The sequence below is a fragment of the Podarcis erhardii genome, assembly GCF_964252035.2.
Source record: "Podarcis erhardii genome assembly, chromosome: 4".
In the NCBI taxonomy this organism is placed as follows: Eukaryota; Metazoa; Chordata; class Lepidosauria; order Squamata; family Lacertidae; genus Podarcis; species Podarcis erhardii.
Window position 1 is genome coordinate 8,384,197 of NC_138508.1, and position 21,280 is coordinate 8,405,476.

Genomic DNA, 21,280 nt, shown 5'->3' on the forward strand with positions numbered 1-21,280 from the left:
CCCACCCCCCAACCTTTTCCCCACCCTTGGCAATGCCCTTGGGAGGTGGTCTGGCTTCCATAATGCATGGCCTATTCATCTGGTTATTGGAATGCCAGCATTGTCCCAATTCTTTTTAATTTGACAACACAACTGTGCACACAACATGTGCCTCTGGTCAACCCGACAACCTCCGGATGTTTCGGACTTCCAACTCGCACCAGACCCATCAGGCAAAGTTTGGCAAAGGCGGGTTTAATGTGATCCCGAGTCAGAACTCTCGCCTCAGAGTATGAAGGCTGCAATCTCACACACACTTACCTGGGAGTAAGCACCACTGAAAGTCAGCGGGACGTACCTCTGAGTAAATACGCAGAGGACTGGGCAGCCGAGAGGTTCCTTGCAGGATCAAGCAATGGTTTGCCTCCTTCAGGAATCTTTGCAGGAAACCCGGCGACTGATGTGTCCCCCAGAATACGTCCCATGGTCAGCTAGTGAAATGCAGCCCGCTTTCTCCCCAGTCCTCAACCATGTTCACGATGATGCTAGCGGGGTTCTAACTTTGTTCAAGGTTTTAAGGACGGCCTTCAACCTGCCTGTGGAGACCTTTCGGTCTCTGAGGCAAATTTATCCCTCTCACAACGGAAGATTATGAGCTAAATTAAATTAAACGCTGCTAACTGTTCAACTCACTGTTCAACTCACTGTTCAACTCACTGTTCAACTCACTGCAACTCACAGGTTTTCTTTTTAAAAAACAAAAACAAAAAAACAACCACAACAAATAAATCATAAATACTGTACAAGGTAGAAGACCAGGGTGATGCAAACTCCTGCCCACCCAGGCTCCCGCCATCCCCTGACAACATGGAGTACGGTTGCCCTGGTAACGGATGAGGCCTCTGTGGTGCGGCCTCCTGGGCTGTGCGGGATTGGTGGGGAATGCTGCCCAATATTGCACAATTATCCTGTCAAGATTCTTGTATTTTGTCTCTGCTGCCCCCTCCATCCAGAACGGGCTTTCTCCATGCCCAACCTCTTTCCCCTTCCTTCTCAGCAGACACAAACTCCAGCCGCCATCTTGGGTAGCGACCATCATCAACACTGCAACCCGACACAGCCTTACGTCTTCGAACACTGATGTGCGGGGACAACCCTGCGGTTATGACAACTGAGCCCAGACTCAGGGGCGTCTCTGACCGTGACAAGGGACCAAAGCCGCTCTCCATCCCACCATCCCAATGTCTTTGGAAATTGCTCAGAAACAGTGTCAATCTGCCTCCCCATTCCCCTCCTTTCTGGAGCAGCTCCTCCTCCTAACCGGCAATAAATAAAGGTAATTTATACACAAACAGACACCCCCACCCCCAAGTTATCTGGATGCTGGTGGCAGTGTGCCTCGCAAAAGTTGGCGAGACGATGGTGTGCAGTGTCTGCTTTTGGTGAGCGGTTCTTGCATGAATGAAAGGGTGGCATTGAGTGGAGTAGCTCTGCGTCCGTATCCGATGGAGGAAGGCGAGGAGAAACCAAAGAGAGGGCGGAAAATGATTGTGTTTGGTGAGAATGAGGGAAGTTGCCCCGGCCATCTGGACTCGGGGGCCTCAGCGGACGAAAACGGGAGACACGACGACATTCAACAACTCCTCGGCTGAGCTGGGCGTTTCTAACCAAGCAGCACACACAGAGCCGACAATCCTTTCCTAAGCAGGGCTGAATTCCTAAATGGTTTCTCTCTCTCTTAGTCCCATTTGAATGGGGCTTGGCGCATGAGGGCGGCTGCACCTAATTTCTCACTGAGCGCACCTCCTCCCACACACTCAAGACACAGCAGCAAGCGCGAGTCGTGCAACATGGATTTGCGTTCTGGAGGTTCCGCACGCGGCCCGTCCCGAGGCGCGCCGCTAACTCCGCGCGGCGGATCCAGAAAGGCGACCCTGCGCACGAGACATTCAGGGTGGGAGATGAGACACAGGGACGCGTCCATGTGGGGACGGCGGGGACGGGACGCAATCTCTCTCTCTCCCCCGGCTTCTCTCCCTCCGGAGGGGTCCGCCCTGTTCCTCATCTTGCTCGTCAGACCCTCCAGAGGAGCAGGTGGTTTGTGCTATCATCCCTCCCCACTGTCTCGCTGCTGTTGGTGAGCCGGAAGTCCTCGTACCCGTCGCCACCGCTAATGATGAGCATCTTGGACTTGGGGGGCCTGTGCCTCGTGGAGTCCCGTTTCTCCAAGTCGTTGGACTTTTCTGTACCTAGAAGCGGGGAGGAGAGTGAGTCATATTTCTTTCTGCACCTGCGTAACCCAAATTCTGCAACCGGGACAAAGTATGCACCCTATGTAGATTTGTAAGCATGTATGCATAGATGTACAGTGGTACCTCGGGTTAAGAACTTAATTCGTTCCAGAGGTCCGTTCTTAACCTGAAACTGTTCTTAACCTGAAGCACCACTTTAGCTAATGGGGCCTCCTGCTGCCACCGTGCCGCCTCCACATGATTCTCTAGTGCAGCCCCCTGCAATGCAGATGTCGCAGCTGGAGAATCCCTGGCGGACACCTTTCCTGCTCAGATGGAAAACCCGATTGTTATCTCACCCCAGGCTGCCCCTTCTGCCTCGTCTTACTCGAACCCACCTGGATCCCTGGGCAGGGGAAAGAGGATGTCGAAACCTTCCGGCAGCTCGATGGACGTGAGGAACCGGACATGGCCTGTGTGTCCCTGGGAGAGGCCCACTGGCGATGGCGGGGTCTTCAAGGAGGCGGCGTTGGACATCATGGGCAGAGTCAGGACCACTCCAGCGCTGGTGCCGATCCACAGCAGGTCTTTGCAGGCCAGGATGGCGGTGATCCTCAAGCAAGCGGCCTTGTGCTGGCGGATGATGGCATCTGAGCCTGCGAACCCAAGGCGAGTGGTTCATGCGAGTCCTTAGATGGTTCTTTCCCCAACCTGGTTTGGACTACAACTCCCACCAGCCCACCCTGCCAGCACTGCCCACTGGGTAGCAACCATAGCTGTCAAGTTACAGATTTGAAAATAAGGGACCAGCAGCCTCGAAAATAAGGGACCAGCAGCCAAAATAAGGGATTTTCCAAACACAGGTATGTTCAACTTCTGAGCCCCTCCGAGCCAAAGGCAGAAAGCCCAGCCAGCAGCCAAACGAAGCCTCAAGCGGTGGTTCCCACAGCGCAGCAACCCGGCAAAGGGGATGCGGTAAGGGAAACCACCGTCACCTCTCTGCTGGGAAGCGCTGAGCAAAGGCAACGCGGCCGATTTGATCGGCACAAGGCATGCAAGCTCCACCCCTCAGTCGTTCTTAGACTCCTTACTGGGTGAGCAACGCAGCCAAGCAACACAGTTGGAGCCTCCCTCCTCCCTGGCCGGCAGAGGGAGGGAGAGGAGCTGCTTCCTTTGAAACCCGGGAAATTTAAGGGACATCATCAATAAGGGACAGCAGCGGGACACAGAGCTGGGATAAGGGAGTTTCCCGCCAAATAAGGGATAGTTGACAGCTATGGTAGCAACATCCGCAGAACACACAGGTTAGGAAAGGCCACCTTAGACCAACTCATGAGATGCTTCTTGTTTCTGAGATTGAGGTGGTCCTTGGCTTCCTGTGTTAGTAAAGCAGTTCTCCCCCATTCCCACCCACCTGACGTTACATTTTTCACCGTGTGTCAAGGTTGGTTCAGATACAGGCCAGCACTCAAGATGCAAGGACAAGCAGAAAAGTTAACTTTTTATTCAAGGAAACAGCCTACAAGGGCAGGAATACCTCCTATGCAGGACTGGCCCCTATGAAACAGTTGCTAGGACTGATGATTCTTGCCCCCTATTTCCCGATGTCTCCTTCTCCCCAGCCAGATGTTTTCCAAGCAGGCTTAAACTTCACTTCTGGTGGTGGGAACCTGTTCTTTCTATCATTCATCTATCTATCTATCTATCTCTATCTATCTATCTATCTATCTATCTATCTATCTATCTATCATCTATCTATCTATCTATCTGCACACACACACACACACACACACACACACACACACACACGGAGTCATACCTCGGGTTACAGACGCTTCAGGTTGCATTTTTTCAGGTTACGGACGTGCTGAAACCTGGAAGTACCGGAACGGGTTACTTCTGGGTTTCAGCGGTCGCGTATGTGCAGAAGTGCCGAATCGCAACCTGGGCGTGTGCAGACACGGCGCTGCAGGTTGCGAACGCTGCGGGTTGCGAACGTGCCTCCTGCACAGATCACGTTCGCCACCCAAGCGTCCACTGTGTGTATATGGTTTTTCAAATAATTTTTTTTTAACAACCAGAAACATACAACATATAACATAAAAACAAGATTCCAAGGAATCTCCTGGACTTCCCTCTTCCCCTTTGTGGGTCCTATATTAATCATTTCCTCCTGCATCTTTTATAATAATCCAAATCTTTTACACCTCCATTATACCCCAAACTCATCATTAAACTAGGCTGCTGCTGCTGGGAACCTGCACTCTTTGTTCTGCTACACACACAGCTCTCTGTGGCATCAGATACAAGAGGGGATGGGAACTTAACGCAGTAGGAACGGCAAGCTCCTGGGATGCTTCTGCAGCCTCTGAACTTCATCAGCTGCGTCTGAACTTCTTCCTTCACTGGCTCTTCTTGCTCACCAAAGCCTGTTGCCTCTTCAGAACCCAACCATTGTCCTCTGTGTCCCACCACCTGGGCTCTGAGCCTTCGTCCTTTGAGGCTCCTCATCCCCCAGCCAGTCCCTAACACCATACAATGGCAAAAGGAGTTGGGGAAAAGGGCTGTAGAGCATAGGCAAGGAAGAAGAGCCTACTGGATCAGGCCAACAGTCCATGTAACCCAGCATCTTGTATTCACAGTGGCTAGCCAGATGGCAGGGGGAAACCAGAAAGCAGGATTCGATCTCAAGGGCTCTCTCCCCTGTCTTCATCTTGGCTGTTACGTCATCCAAGCAAACCTTTCCGCCTCCACGCACACCCCAACATACACACAACACCCCAACATACACACCTGCAATATGAGATTGGATCCTGAGAGGCCAGAAGTACTGTTTTGGGGGGACAGGGGGCGGGCGGGTGTGGAGGACTCCCTGGTCCTGAATAGGGTAATTGTGCCCCTGAAGGACCAGGTGTACTGCCTGGGAGTCATTTTGGACTCACAGCTGTCCATGGAGGCGCAGGTCAGTTCTGTGTCCAGGGCAGCTGTCTACCAGCTCCATCTGGTACACAGGATGAGACCCTACCTGCCTGCAGACTGTCTTGCCAGAGTGGTGAATGCTCTGGTTTTCTCCCGCTTGGACTACTGCAATGCGCTCTACGTGGGGCTACCTTTGAAGGTGACCCAGAAACTACAACTAATCCAGAATGCGGCAGCTAGACTGGTGACTGGGAGCGGTCTCCGAGACCACGTAACACTGGTCTTGAAAGACCTACATTGGCTCCCCGTACCTACATTGGCTCCCAGTACGTTTCTGAGTCAAAGTGTTGGTGCCAACATTGAAAGCCCTAAACGGCCTCGGCCCATATATAGCATCTCCACCCCCATCGTTCAGTCTGGACACTGAGGTCCAGCTCCAAGGGCCTTCTGGCCGTTCCCTCCTTGCGAAACGTGAGGTTACAGAGAACCAGGCAGAGGGCCTTCTCAGTGGTGGCGCCCGCCCTGTGGAACACCCTCCCATCAGATGTCAAGGAAATGAACACCTGATTTTTAGAAGACATCGGAAGGCAACCCTGTTCAGGTAAGTTTGTAATGTTTGATGTTTTATTGTGTTTTTAATATTCTGTTGGCAGCTGCTCAGAGTGGCTGGGGAAACCCAACCAGATGGGTGGGGTATAAATAATAAAACTATTATTATTATTATTCCAGTTACAGATAGGTAGCCGTGTTGGTCTGCCATAGTCAAAACAAAACAAATTCCTTCCAGTAGCACCTTAAAGACCAACTAAGTCAGTTCTTGGTATGAGCTTTCGTGTGCATGCACACTTCTTCAGATACCAAGAAAGCTCATACCAAGAACTGACTTAGTTGGTCTTTAAGGTGCTACTGGAAGGAATTTGTTTTGTTTTTATTATTATTATTATTATTGACTCAAGGCGCCTACCCAAACCTCTGACCAACATGATCTTGAAGAAATATGTGGCAATGAAACACAAAGGAGGCTCAAAGGTTTGGGTCATTCCAAAACAACCCCCCTGTCTAAAACACCCCCAACCCCAATTCATTTGGCAGTTCTGATGCTGCAAGAGAAAGCAGGAGAGGGGCAACAGGATTCAATGGGGAGGGGAAAAGATTCCTTAGAATTCCCTGGTGGTTAGTGTAAGTGTTCTCATATTGCAGGTGTCTCTGTTGGGGTTTGTGTGTTATGTTGGGGTGTGCGTGGAGGCTGAAATGTTTGCATGGACTTGCCTTCTACAGGCAAGTCCATGCAAACATGGACTTTTTGCATGGACTTGCCTTCTACAGCCAAGATGAAGACAAGCCAAAAGAACTATAGGAGGCAAAAATTCAAAATGATGTCAGGAGGACAGGAATGTTGCTTTACGAGGTTCCGTGCCCATCGTGTTTCAGTGAGTCATCTTCTCCAGGCAAAGATGAGACGGAGGACTAAATTAAGAATGTTAATGCAATAACCTTATGTAAGGTTTTTAATGCAGCGCTCTTAATATAGTTCCTGCGGTCATCTCACCTTTCCCTCCTGCAGAAAGCGACAAGGCAAAACACGTTGGCCGTACCATGTTATAAAATCAAATTATCCTCTTTTTATGTTTCGTTTGGGTGGTTTTCTTCTCATCCTTTATGCTGCCTCACCCCCTGAAATTCCCACCAGAGATTGGCTGACTACCAGTTTAGCATCCTCAGAGATACAAGGAGCTCAAAACGACTGCAAAAGGGGTTTCCCTCCCCACAATATCCCTGCGAGGTAGGCCAGGATGGGAGACAGTGAGTGCCTTAAGGTCACACGCTTCCATGGCTATGTGAGAATTTGAACCCAGGTGGCGCTGTGGGTTAAACCACAGAGCCTAGGACTTGCCAATCAGAAGGTCGGCGGTTTGAATCCCTGCGACGGGGTGGGCTCCCATTTCTCGGTCCCTGCTCCTGCCAACCTAGCAGTTTGAAAGCAAGTCAAAGTGCAAGTAGATAAATAGGTATCGCTCTGGCGGGAAGGTAAACGGTGTTTCCGTGCGCTGCTCTGGTTCACCAGAAGTGGCTTAGTCATGCTGGCCACATGACCCGGAAGCTGTACGCTGGCTCCCTCGGCCAATAAAGTGAGATGCGCGCCGCAACCCCAGTCGGCCATGACTGGACCTAATGGTCAGGGGTCCCTTTACCTTTTACTGATTGCTCTAAGCCCAACGCTCTACTTAGCTCTCAGCTGCGACATTACGTTGGCTACCCAGGAGATATTTTCACAAATGTACGATATTCTGACTTCAACCCAGTTCACTTTTTGGCTCCTATAACTGTTTCCCCGAGTTTATTCTAGACCAGTGTTTCCCAAACCTGGGTCTCCAGCCATTTGGGGACTACAATTCCCACCATCCCTGACTACTGGTCCTGCTAGGTAGGGATGATGGGAGTTGTAGTCCAAAAAAGCAGCTGAAGACCCAAGTTTGGGGAACTCTGTTTTAGACACTTACCGCACCTCAAGAGCCAAGAATCTGTAGCTCAAAGGTACAGCATCTACCTTGAATGAACCCTGCACAGCCATTGCCAGTCAAAGCAGACCTGGCTTCCCCAACCTGGTGCCCTCCAAATGTTTTGGAAACTATAACTCCCACAGGAGTCTGAAGCATCAGGCGGGGGGGGGGGAGACCACTTTGGGAAAGGCTGAGCCCAAAGGACCAATAGTCTTATTCAATATAGGACAGTTTCTTATTTTTCCAAGCCTGGTGCTAGAGGGGGCAGAGGGGGTGGGGACCTAGCAGGATTTCCCACCAACCATGAAAATGTCACCCTTAGTCAACCTCTTCCTGCGAGTTACATCCATCTCACAGAGTCTTACAAAACTAGGCGCCTCTGAGTCATTCTCAGGTGTCAAGAGACGCGGCTGAATTAAACGCCTGGGAAGAGGCTGACTCTGGAGATGAAGGAATGCCGTTCCATAGGGAGCCAGAGTCTGACTCTGGAGACGAGGAAATGCAGACAGAGCAGGAGTGGGTTAGTTTGAGCCTCCTTCATCGAGAGTTCCCAGACTCAGATAGAGCAGAACTCAGAAAGCTTGCAGGCAGAGGGAGGGGAGGAGATAGATGACATTGAGGGTGTTGCTATGCAACCAGGAGGGTGGCAGTGTTTGGAGGGATCTTCGTTTGATAATGGGGGGGGGGGATGTCTACCCACCTTCTCCCCGAACCAGAAGATCTGAAAGGGTTAAAATGCAACAGAAGTACAAGGGAGGAAGGATTGGACTTTGGCGCCCTTTGCGCTGCGAAAGGGGCAGAGACTCAGAGCGATCAACTCGTAGCAGAAAGCGGCAGGCAGGGATGTAAATTGTAAATAAACATGCCCTAAAACTGCCAGAGACTCATTAATTCTGATCGGAGCGTGCTTGCCTGCCTGAGATCGTGACACCAGGACATGCCAAAGCGCTGGGTCTCTCACCTGCCAACATCTTGTGGACCGGAGGCGTGACGTCCACTTCGGCCAGCTGGTCGTAGCTGGAAGGGTGGTAGAGCCTCACCTGGGCGCTGCCCTGAAGGGTGACCCAGACGCCCGCCGAAGAGCTCACCATGCAGCTGAGGCTGCGGTTGCTGTCCTGCCCGACGTGAAAGGAGTGCTGGGGAAGAGAAGAGGTCAGGCTGAAGCCGTGTGGAACAGAGGGAATCCCCGACGCTCTGAACGGGGGACCACTTCTCCCAGGGTTTCCCCCCAGTGCAGAAACCTGACCTGAGATGGTGGCAGCTAGTGGGGCGTTGCGGTCCAGGGAACGGGGTCCTCCTTGAACTGGTGTGATGGCCTGGGAATCTGATTCAGAGGCTGAACCGGAGGAATCCCAGCCTGCACAGGAGTCCCCGCCTCAAGGGCCGGCTGAGCTGGGGCAGGGCCTTGAATCTGAAGGGCCTGCACTTGTGCCGGATCCTCAGGAGCAGACACCAGATGAATCTACTCTGACTCCTGAGGTGATGGAGGACCCATTGCCTGCAGGTGCTCTACTCTCAGCCCCGTCAGATGAAGCTGAGGTTTCCTCTGGGTCCGGTAACCCTCCAGCCTCTCCTGAGCTGCAGAGGCTCAGGACAGAGAGGCGGAGGGAACTAAGTTCCCGCAGGAGGATTGCTCGCCTCCAGGCCAGGAGAGGCGAGTCACCTGAGGATCGGGGCCGCCCTATGCCTCGGAGGAGATAAAGGCCAGCTCGCCCAGTCCCAGGTTGCAGGAGCAACATCGCTGGTTGCCAGTTCCTGCCTGCACCCTGACCTGCTCTTCTGAGTTCCTGACCATGCCCGACTCCTCGCTTTGGACCTCGCTTCGCCCTTGGTGGACAGTCTCCAGACCCTCGGCCCAGGACCGGACTTTGACCACGCCTCACGGTAACCCCCCCCCCGGGACCAGCACAACCACACTCACTGAGCTGCTTATCTCAAAGCAGTCCATGTTTGCTGTTTCACTGTGTTTTTTCTATTCTGTGGGAAGCCGCCCAAAGGGCAGCTGGGGCAACCCAGTGTCAGGGATTGGACTCAACAGGACGAGATGGAGGAGGACACCCCCTTTCTCCCGACGCTGCAGGAGAAGAGGGAGACAGTTTGATTTACAGCGGGGCTTTGAGGTGGTTGCTGAACAACTTGGTGGATTTCTGGCTGAAACATCGGCTCTGGATCCATTCCAGTCCACCTTCCGCTCTGGTCATGGGACTGAGACAGCTCTGGTCACCCTAACAGATGATCTCTGCAGGCAGCTGGATCGAGGCGGGTCGGGGCTGCTGATTCTTCTAGACCTGTCAGCAGCCTTCAACATGGTCGATCACGAACTTCTGGACCACCGCCTCGCCGACGTGGGGATCCAGGGCACAGCCCTTCAATGGCTGCGCTCGTTCCTTTCGGGTCGGGGACAGAAGGTGGCGCTTGGGGGGGAACTGCTGTCGCACCACTCAGTGTGTGGAGTGCCACAGGGTGTGATACTCTCCCCGATGCTTTTAAACATCTTTATGCGCCCCCTCGCCCAGCTTGTCCGGAGTTTTGGGCTGGGCTGCCATCAGTATGCTGGTGACACCCAACTCTGTTGATGGATGGCCATCCTGACTTGGCCCCAGACACACTGACCAGATGTCTGGAAGCTGTGGCTGGATGGTTACAGGGGAGCCGGTTGAAGTGAAATCCTTCGAAGACAGAGGTCCTTTGACTGGGTAGGGATGATATGGGATTGGGGGGGCAACTCCCATCTCTTGCAGGGGCGCAATTAGTGCCAGCACCGTCCATTAAGAGTTTGGGTGTAATCTTCAACACCTTCCTTTCTATGGAAGCGCAGGTTGCAGCTATAACAAAGGCGGCATTTTTCCACCTCCACCAAACTAAGCAGTTGGCTCCTTACCTCTCTCGCCCTGACCTAGGCACTGTGGTCCACGCGACGGTCACCTCCAGACTTGATTATTGTAACTCACTCTACGTGGGGCTACCCTTGAGACTGACCCAGAAACTCCAGCAGGTGCAGAATGCTGCGGCGAGCCACGTCACGGGGTCCTCACTGCAGGATCACATTCATCCGGTGCTATAGCAGCTGCACTGGCTCCCAGTGGAGTACAGGATCAGGTTCAAGGTGCTGGTTTTAACCTTTAAAGCCCTATACGGCCTAGGACCCTCGTACCTACGGGACCACCTCTCCTGGTATGTCCCACGGAGGACCTTATGATCTTCAAATAGAAACATATTGGAGATCCTGAGCCATAGGGAGATTAGGCTGGCCTCAACCAGTGCCAGGGCTTTTTCGGTTGTGGCCCCGATCTGGTGGAATGCTCTGTCACAAGGGACTAGGGCCCTGTGGGACTGCAAGACGGAGCTGTTCCACTAGGTCTTTGGCCAAGGCACAGTCTGTAAACCTCATAGAACTCTAACCCAATGGTTGTCATTAATTCGATTCTGAATTGATTTTAAAATGTATTTTAATTAATTGACTGTGTGATTTTATGTACACTGTGCTATTTTTACTTGTTGTTAGCCGCTCTGAGCCCGGCTTTGGCCGGGGAGGGCGGGATACAAATAAAAAATTATTTTTATTATTTATTATTGAGGTCACAGCGCAGAGATAGACAAACAAAGGAGTTGGGACGTGTTAGAAGAAAGTGGGTGGGTGGAAATCGCGACAGGGCAGCCAGCTGACACGTCACTGGAGAGTATTTCTGAACCCCCTTCTCCTAGAACTTGGTATAAATTAAGTGTGCAGGAACAATGGAAGCAGGGGGCCCCTTGTTAGGAATGTGGGAGAAAGAGCCCAGTTTGGAGCAACACCATGTTAAAACTTGTTGCGTTCGTTTGTCGCTCCCTTATAGGATTGAAAAAAAACTAACGACTCTCCTTGTTTCCTCCGTACCTCCTGTTGCAACGAAGATGTGCTAAGGATGATGACACGATTCTGGCATCCGCACCAAAGCTTGCCGCCCACGGCCACCATTTTGGTCACAGGGCTGCCGGGAGAGCCCAGAGAGAGGGATTTGGAGTTCTGAGAGTCCCAAAAGCGTCCTGGAAAAGAGAGAGAGAGAGAAGGGAGATGGGGAAAGAAGATGTCAGAGGTTTCTCTTCTCCTTCACTGAATTTAAACATGCCGGAAAATAAGGTGAGAATGGAGGGGACCGAGATTCCAAAGGAGCAGAAAAGACTTTTCATGTATGCAAGGGATGCTATTAGCCCAGAGATGGAAAGAAGATAAAAGTCCCTACCAGAGAAGAATGGCAAATTAAACTGTTGGACTACGCCGAAATGGCAAAACTGACCAGAAGGCTCAGGAACCATGAAGACAAAAGTTCCAAGGAAGAATGGGAAATATTTATAATTCATTTAAGAGACCACTGTAGGCAAATGAAAACGTTAGCAGGATTTTAACAACACTTGTAATGTAACAAATACGCTGGATAATATGGACAGACTTAAAATATGGATGATGAAATAAAATGCAGCTGAAAATGATGACAATAGGACCCATGGTGGGAAGTCTAGAGCTTCAGAGAAATCTCTTAATATGGATATTCGCTTGGTATTGTTATAACACTTGTAAAAGCAAATAAAAATTGTTTTTAAAAAAAGAGAGAGAGAATGGAGTGTTATAAAATGCTAAGAGGGCAGAAAGGGCTTGGATTCTGGCTGGTGGGTTCCAGCTCTGAGATTGCATCAACGTGAAAAGTCCCCGCAACAGAAAACTAGCACGCCAGGGAGAAAGATGCCATTCTGCCTCTTCACCTGCTACGTTGGTTTTCCATTTGAAAGTTTGTGGCATAGAGGGGTGCTCCAAAATGTGATTATCCCACCCAGTCCGGTCTACCGGCTCATTCTACAGCAGGGGTTGGCAACCCAGTGCCCATGGGCGCCAGGGTGCCCTTGGAAGCTTCTACAGGTTCCTCAGTGTGTCCGGGGATGGGCTACTCCCACCAAGCACTGCTATAAGCTCCAGCGAGCATTCGCACAAAGGTTTTTAAACCTTTTGGCACTGCTTGCTCTCTAAGCCTGTGACTTTAAGGCCCAGAGGGTCACAGCAACTGAGTGCTCCTCCTATGCAGCCAAGTGGCCAGGCACCATATTTTTCGCTTCATAAGATGCACCTGACCATAAGACGCACCTAGTTTTTAGAGGGGGAATGCAAGAAAAAAATATTCTTTAAAGGGAGCGCTGAGCAGAACCTGTATACATCCCAGGCTCTGCTCAGCGCTCCCTTTCAAGAGGTGCCCTTCTCCCTCCTCGGGGAAAAACCCCCAAGAGCCGTGCTTCCTTTCACGAGCCGCGTGGAGCGTGTTTGCGGCTCTTGGGGTTTTTTCCATGAGGTGGAGGAAGGGACAGAGGGGCTAAGCCAGAAGCTAGAACAGCAAGTGGGAGCAATGCGCAGCACTCCCTCTTGCTGTTCTGGCTTCTGGGATAGCCGCGCAGCTTGCGTTCGCTCCATAAGACGCACACACATTTCCCCTTACTTTTTAGGAGGGGAAAAAGTGCGTCTTATAGATCGAAAAAATACGGTAGGTGTTTTGCTACAGCCGCTCTCGTTTCCAGCATTAGAGCCTTCCTGAAAAGCCAATGCAATTCAATAGGAGTATAGCATCTAGATCAAGGGAAGTAATAGTGCCACTGTATTCTGCTCTGGTCAGACCTCACCTGGAGTACTGTGTCCAGTTCTGGGCACCACAGTTCAAGAAGGACACTGACAAACTGGAACGGGTCCAGAGGAGGGCAACCAAAATGGTCAAAGGCCTGGAAACGATGCCTTATGAGGAACGGCTAAGGGAGCTGGGCATGTTTAGCCTGGAGAAGAGGAGGTTAAGGGGTGATATGATAGCCATGTTCAAATATATAAAAGGATGTCACATAGAGGAGGGAGAAAGGTTGTTTTCTGCTGCTCCAGAGAAGCGGACACGGAGCAATGGTTCCAAACTACAAGAAAAAAGATTCCACCTAAACATGAGGAAGAACTTCCTGACAGTAAGAGCTGTTCCCGACAGTGGAATTTGCTGCCAAGGAGTGTGGTGGAGTCTCCTTCTTTGGAGGTCTTTAAGCAGAGGCTTGACAACCATATGTCAGGAGTGCTCTGATGGTGTTTCCTGCTTGGCAGGGGGTTGGACTCGATGGCCCTTGTGGTCTCTTCCAAGTCTAGGATTCTATGATTCTATGAAAGCATCTTCACTCAAATAACTCACCAGCTTCTCTCTGATAGGCAACGAGCTCTCCATTAGCCAGCGATACAAACACCTGGTTATCTAGATACCTGTGGGGGAGAAGCAACGGGCTTTGCAACGTCAGCTGGAAATCAAATGAGTGCCATAATAATAATAATAATAATAATAATAATAATAATAATAATAAAGTAACAAAATTTTATTTATACCCCGCCCTTCCCGGTTCAAAAACCGGGCTCAGGGCGGCTAACAACAAATTTAAAACACTTAATTGTAAAAGCAGCATAAAATACAGTATAAAAACATGAATGGCAATAAAATTCAAAGTTCAGAAATCAATTTGGGGGAAATTCATCTAATAGAGCATTAAATAGTCACCAGGGCTAGCTGGCTGAATTGGTCCTACTTGGGCCAGCGAGGAGGCCAGGGGAGAATTAGCTGTGGGGTCTCAGAGCGGGTGATCTTCATAAAAGTCTGGGCTGTACCCCTTCGTCTTGAAGGTGAGGGCTCACATGACTAAATATGAACATCCTCATTTCCTGCTTTAAAAAAATAATTTGTTCTGGTTTTTGCTAGTCGAGGGTGGGACAAGGACCCTGAACCCCCCCATTGCCTCACTACTGAAAATTGTATTCAGCAACTTTTGGATTTTGCAATTTAAGCAAACCGTTTTGCACACAAGATTTTCAGCCCTGTGGACTAAAATGGTGCTTTAAAACGAAAGCTGAGTTTCTCAAGAAGCTGGATTCTGTGCTCACTTATCATACATTCTGCATTTCAGTACACCCTGCGTGAAGCTCCACTTACAAAATGCAGGTCACAGAGGCCGAATGTTGCATCTTCATGCTATTCTTCCTGTTTCGGATGTTGTCCGAAGATTGGTAGACATGGATGCTGCAAATCAAAGAGAATGGAAGCAGGAATGAGACTCTGGCTGGTTCGTAGGGAGAAAAAAATCAGTACTTTGCTGACTCATCACTCCTTGGAAAAGACCCTGATGCTGGGAAAGATGGAGGGCACAAGGAGAAGGGGAGGACGGAGGACGAGATGGTTGGATAGTGTTCTCGAAGCTACCAGCATGAGTTTGACCAAACTGCGGGAGGCAGTGGAAGACAGGGGTGCCTGGCGTGCTCTGGTCCAGGGGGTCACGAAGAGTTGGACACGACTAAATGACTAAACAACAACAAAAGGAAGAGAAAGTCTAAAAAGTCTAAAAAGAGAAAGGAAGAGAAAGTCTAAAAAGATTTCAAGGCGCAGTCTGCCTACCAGCCATCCTCTGTCCCCAGCCACATGGAACTTTGATAGGCCTCTGGGTCAAGGCTCAGCAGGTCCTCCAGGCTGCCTCTGGTGAATGACCCTCGACTTGACCGCCTCAACGCCCGGCCGTCCATGGGGCTGTCGCTGTTCTGGGCGAAAGTGGTGGCAATGGGAAGGAAGCCAGCAGGGTCCTGCTCCTCTTCCGAGCTGGTTGTCTCGGCCGTTGCGTCTTTAGAACTCGGGATCTCCTCATCTGGAAAACGAGAGGCGAAGGGAACTAGCAAGGAACCTTCAAACTCAAGGAAGGTCCCTGGCTTGGTCACTGAAACCCAACAGTTCATTTCAGTTCTAAACCCAATTTATTTGTCAGCCTCGCTACCAAATGCACATTAAATCTAGACTGTTAAATCTAGACTTAACTAGATTTAGTTAAGCTGGAACTATGTCTGAGGAATTTCTGAGGAATTTCTCTCTTTCTTTACCAATTATTTTTTATTGCTTTTCCATAATTCTTAATGAATTGTGTTCCAAATCAATACAAATTTAAAAACTGATTTCCCAACCCCCAGGTGATCCCTCTATTTTCTTCCCTCCTTTGCCGCTCCCAGTATGACAACATTTCTAACTTGCATTTCAAAATCTCATCGCTTTTCCCTACGCATCACCTGCTCATTTACCAATTTCTGCTGTGACTTTTACACATTTCTTATAACCAGTCCTCAAAGGAGTCGAGCATGCTCTTAACTCCCCAATATCTCCTTCTGGAACCCCTCTGGGGTCGTCGAGCACCCGAGAGGCCAGCTTGCCATGTTTACTGCAAAACAGGAAGCCCAAAGGTCAGAGGAATTTCTATCTGTTGCTCCCCATTTTTGGTGCTAAATGTTTTCATCTTTCCTTAGAGTTGGAATTTTGATACTGTGTTTTAGGGGACAACCCTAAAACCCTCCATCCACACTCCTGGAGGGGGTCGGAATTGGGTGGGGGGGCTCTTCCTCCACTCAGCTCTGCTGCCATGGAAGACCCTGCTGAGCCCATTGAAGGCGAGGGCTGTTTGGGGAGCCACCACCAACAGGTTCCTGTCAATAGAGGGCAGAATGATGCTATGGGGACAAGGCCTTTTGGGGTGGGGTGACAAGCAAGGGCCCGGATCTGGGGAGCCCAATCGTGGAGCTGTCAAACGAAGCTCTGCTCTGACTGGCAGCAGCCAGCAAGGCTTCATAACCTGGGGGAGGGCTGCTTTATTAAAGAGAGGTCGTACTCTCGTTGCTGCGCAGTGTCATTGTTTATTTTGCGGCAAGCTTCACCGAGGAGCCTATTGTACCGAATTGACGGCATATTCCGAAAGAAGAAAAGGAAAATAATAATAACAGCAACTAACATTTAGTGGGAGGCTCTCATTTCGCTTGGAAGACGTCATATTATTTTCCGTGTAAAACTTAGAAACATTGATTGCCATTCCTGAACTTGCGAGCTGAATAAGCAATAGCAGCTACCGTGTAAAACAACCGCTGGGACATTTACAGCCTTCTGAAAACGTCTGTTTCTCAGAAGCGAAGACACCAACGGCAATTTATTCACGTGCTTAAATGTTTCTACTCTGCCAGATTGCACAAGGAAGTCGAAGAGACGTTCCTAAAAAGGAACTGTTAGGGCGACACTCTGCATAGATGCAGAGTTGGGTTTGGAAAGGAAAGGTGCTGGGGTTCAAAAATATGCTCAGCGATAGAAGGGCACCTGGGGAAGGGACAAGGCTTGGGGCAAGTTACTAGCCCTCAGCGTTGCTGTGTGAATGGTCCGACTCACTTCCGAAGCTGGAAGATATCGTGGAGTGGCTGGCTTGGCTCTGGAGGGTGCCGGAAGGACTCGGCGAGGACTCATCATCCGTGTCGTCGCTGTCAAAGGGGACCAGTTCTCGGTTGGTGCTGTCCACTGGGTCCGAGAGCTCCAGGGAAGACCCGGAAATAGAGATATGCAAGCACTGCTGGGGGCCAGACTCGTCCATCGATGTGTGAACCGGTTCAGAGGAAGGGCTGGCCAGAGATTCGGGGCGCTCCCTGAGTGCAGAGTGAGGTGGGAAGATAATAATAATCATATAATAATTTATTATTTATACCCCGCCCATCTGGCTGGGCTTCCCCAGCCACTCTGGACAGCTTCCAACAAAATATTAAAATACAGTGGTCTGAAAAAAATGTTGAAATATACATTTACTAAGAAACCAGAGGCCTTTCTTCTTGGAATAATAGGTCTGGAATTGCCCAGGAAAGATGTTAGATTGCTTTCGTATGCTACAACTGCATCTAGAATTTTGTTAGCTAAGAATTGGAAAACACAAGAAGTCCCAACAGTGGAGGAATGGCAGATGAAGATGATGGACTTTTCGGAGGTAGCCAACCTGACCGGAAGAATCCGCAACCAGAAGGAGGAAGAATACCAGGAGGAATGGATGAAATTCAAAGACTATTTAGTTAAACATGCTAAGATAACTTAATTGGAAAAACTTGCAAGTACCAGATAGGCTTAGGATTTAAATATGTGATGTTAGAGAATAATATGTTTAAAGTTAAAATGAAAAGAAAGAATGATGTTAAGTGATTAAGTTAATTTTATGAGAAACTTGGTTTTGGAAAAACTGTTACAATGATATACACTGAAACTCAGCCAGGGGGATTTGAGAAAGTCACCTAACAATGTTACTAAGATTGGATTAAGTACAGTTAAGATTTATTTTGTTAGTTTAAAAATTCTGGAAAAATCAGTAATTTTTTTTGAAAAAAATAAAATACAGTGGTCTGTTAAACATTAAAAGCTTCCCTAAACAGGGCTGCCTTCAGATGTCTTCTAAATGTCTGGTAGTTGTTCTCTTTGACATCTGGTGGGAGGGCGTTCCACAGGGCGGGTGCCACCACCGAGAAGGCCCTCTGCCTGGTTCCCTGTAACTTGGCTTCTCGCAGGGAGGGAACCACCAGAAGGCCCTCGGAGCTGGACCTCAGTGTCCGGTTAGAATGATGGGGGTGAAGATGCGAACAAAACGGAGAAGCTGCATCTCTGCATTGAACAGCAAAACATGAGCTGCCAGGATAGAAGCCTAAGAGAGGAGAGGAACTACAGAAGTTGGGGATTCGCTGCTTTCAGGAATCAGGAAGCACAGAACTAAATGCCCTTTAAGAGAATCATAGAATTGCAGAGTTGGAAGAGACCCTGAGGATCATCTAGTCCAACCCCCTACAACGCAGGGATCATTTCCTGGGTCCAGGACATCTCCCCCCCCCCAAACACATTTCCAAGGGTGCCAGAACTACTAAAAGGGCCCCCTCTGCCTATTTTAACACCCAAGAGGGTCTGTAGGGAAGGACATGGTTTTTCAGATATTCAAACCACAGGTTCTGACCCCACTGCGTTGGACTAGATCTTGGGAGAGCAGGGTTCGAATTCCTGCTTGGCTGTGGAGTTCACTGGGTGACCTTGGGCCAGTCACTGCTTCTCAACCTAATTTATCTGCTCCACAAAGTTGTTGTTATTGCTCTAAAGATAAAACAGGGAGGAGGAGATGTACGTTGGCTGCCTTGATCTCCTTGGAGGAAAGGCAAGATAGAAATGCAATAAATAAATTCTGATTCGGCAGTTTCCTGCAGGACACACCTCCCTGGCTTCCAGCCACGTTGTGATGGCCTGGGATTCGGACTCGGAGGCTGAACCTGAGGAATCCCAGCCTGCACAGGAGTCCCTGCCTCCAGAACCAGCTGAGCCGGGGCTGGGGCTTGAGCCTGAAGGGTCCTCACCTGTGCTGGATCCTCAGGTGCAGGCACCAGCTGAATCTGCTCTGGCTCCTGAGGTGATGGAGGACCCACTGCCTGCAGGTGCTCCTCTCCCAGCCCTGTCAGGGGAAGGTGAGGTTGCCTCTGGGTCCAGTAACCCTCCAGCCTCTCTTGAACTGCAGAGGCTCAGGGCAGAAAGGCGGAGGGAACTAAGTTCCTGCAGGAGGAGCGCTCACCTCCAGGCCAGGAGAGGCGAGTCACCTGAGGATCGGGGCCGCCCTATGCCTCGGGGCAGATAAAAGCCAGCCAGCCCAGTCCCAGGTTGTGGGAGTAACATTGTTGGTAGCCTGTTCCTGCCTGCACCCTGTCCTGCTCTTCTGCCAGAGTTCCTGACCTCACCCGACTCCCTGCCTTGGACCCAGCTTCAGCTTTGATGGACAGCCTCCATACCGCACCCTTGACCTCGGACTGGACTCGGACCTCACTGCACGGTTAGCCCTTGGGACCAGCACACACGTGTTTATCTGACAGAAGCGGGTTCTGGATCCCCCAAAATCTTACAAGCCAGCCCTTCTCAACCAGAAGTTCTTGGACTACACCTCCCACCATCCCTGACCACTGGTCCTGCTAGCTAGGGAGGATGGGAGTTGTTGTGTTAAGAACACCTGTGGAACCAAGGTCGAGAAAGGCTGGCTTACGCCATGAGCAAATGTGTTCGCTTTCCAGGGGCCACGAGACTCTTTGCTGCCACAGACGTTCTAAAAATGAAACCACCCACAGGCAAGACCTCTTCTGGCGACTTCCTTACCGGAAGGTCCGCTTGAGGCCCGGCACAGAGGCGATGCAGAGGATCCTGGCAGAACAGACAGCGATGCAGGCCTCAACGATGGGCTCCTTTTTGACGCTGAGGAGGCAGACCTGCCCGACGTAACCGTCGCTGTTGCACACCCAGACTTCGTAGGCGTTCTCCGGGTTGCTGTGGCTGGGCGAGGCGCAGGAGAACTGCCGGAGAAGGGACAAAAAAAACAGGTTGCTTTTAAAACAGGCCCTAAACCTTGTATAGAGGGGATTTCATTACTCTTCCATTTTGCTGCAATCAAAACTCTTGCTGCTGCCGTCGCATATAAAAAGACTGGATCCAAAAGCTGACAGAATATGCCAAATTAGATGGTCTATCAGAAAAAATAAAGAATAAATCAAAACAGGAATTTGTTTCTAAATGGGAGGTTTTCAAACAATATCTGAAAAATAAATATAGTAGTTTAAATTCTGTTGCAGCATTCGAGGAACTTCAGTAATAGTTGCAAGGTAGATATAAGAAATTAGATTTATTAAGAATAAGTTTAATTATGATAAAAGTATTGGAAATAAGTAATATGAAATTGAAATATGGAATAGACGGGAGGTTGGGTCTTTAGTGTTAAGACCAATATATGTTTTATTGTTTGCTAAGAAAATTATGCGTCTATGGTTATTCTTGTGTGTAATTTGGTATTTGTGGTTTTTTTTTTTCTTTTTTCTTGTATCAATAATTTTTTAAAAAAAATAAAAAATAAAATAAAATAAAACAGGCCCTAAAAAGCGCTCACCGGCATGGGCCCATCCTAAAATACATTCTCCAGAACCAATAACTGATTGGTGACAAGAGTCTTTAACGGAAGTGCGGTAGAATTAAATGAATAGCACTGGGTGCACTGGGGGTTTCTTTCTTTAGCAGTAAGGAGGTGGAGCTATTTTGTTTATTTATTTTTTCAAGGGACCTTTTTGTTTATAAGAGGGAATGCTCGGTGGGTAATGACTCTTACCTTGGCTGGGACAAACGAAGCTCCACTTTCTATGAAAATTTCTCCAAATAATATCCTCCAAACGTACAGGTTCGAACAGAGCTTTTGCTTACAAAGAGGACCATTAATGCCTGAAAGTGAAGCGTTGCTCAGAGCTCAAGCCTTTAACAACCAGCTCCAGCAAGCCAACGCTTAAGATTTTAGGTAATGGTGCTTTTGACTCATTGGTGGCAAAGGTCTTCATTCAAAGTGCAGTAGATTTAAATGAGTTGCACTAAGGCGCACTGAAGGGACGCGGGTGGCGCTGTGGGTTAAACCACAGAGCCTAGGTCTTGCCGATCAGAAGGTCGGGAGTTTGAATCCCCGCGACGGGGTGAGCTCCCGTTGCTCAGTCCCTGCTCCTGCCAACCTAGCAGCTCGAAAGCACGTCAAAATGCAAGTAGATCAATAGGTACCATTGTGGCAGGAAGGTAAATGGCGTTTCCATGTGCTGCTCTGGTTCGCCAGAAGCAGCTTAGTTCTGCTGGCCACATGACCCAGACGCTGTACACCGGCTCCCTCAGCCAATAAAACAAGATGAGCGCTGCAACCCCAGAGGCAGTCACGACTGGACATAATGGTCAGGGGTCTCTTTACCTTTACCTTTAAGGTACACTGCGGGTTTGTGTTTTCGAATCAATCAGCAAATTG

The 21,280-nt window shown here is 49.7% G+C and overlaps 1 protein-coding gene across 1 annotated transcript in view; it reads right to left on the reverse strand.

The window, feature by feature from the left end:
- Positions 1 to 724: 724 nt before the first annotated feature.
- Positions 725 to 21,280, reverse strand: part of ARHGEF17 (Rho guanine nucleotide exchange factor 17) — a 175,155-nt gene continuing 154,599 nt past the window's right edge. Inside the window, exons 13-21 of the mRNA XM_081860000.1 lie at positions 19,615 to 19,808; positions 16,852 to 17,102; positions 15,058 to 15,301; positions 14,599 to 14,685; positions 13,813 to 13,880; positions 11,508 to 11,656; positions 8,592 to 8,766; positions 2,609 to 2,866; positions 725 to 2,228 (exon numbers count right to left, since the gene is read on the reverse strand). Of these exons, the coding sequence (XP_081716126.1) occupies positions 2,053 to 2,228; positions 2,609 to 2,866; positions 8,592 to 8,766; positions 11,508 to 11,656; positions 13,813 to 13,880; positions 14,599 to 14,685; positions 15,058 to 15,301; positions 16,852 to 17,102; positions 19,615 to 19,808 (1,602 nt within the window). The 3' untranslated portion in view covers positions 725 to 2,052. The remainder of the gene's footprint in view (positions 2,229 to 2,608; positions 2,867 to 8,591; positions 8,767 to 11,507; positions 11,657 to 13,812; positions 13,881 to 14,598; positions 14,686 to 15,057; positions 15,302 to 16,851; positions 17,103 to 19,614; positions 19,809 to 21,280) is intronic.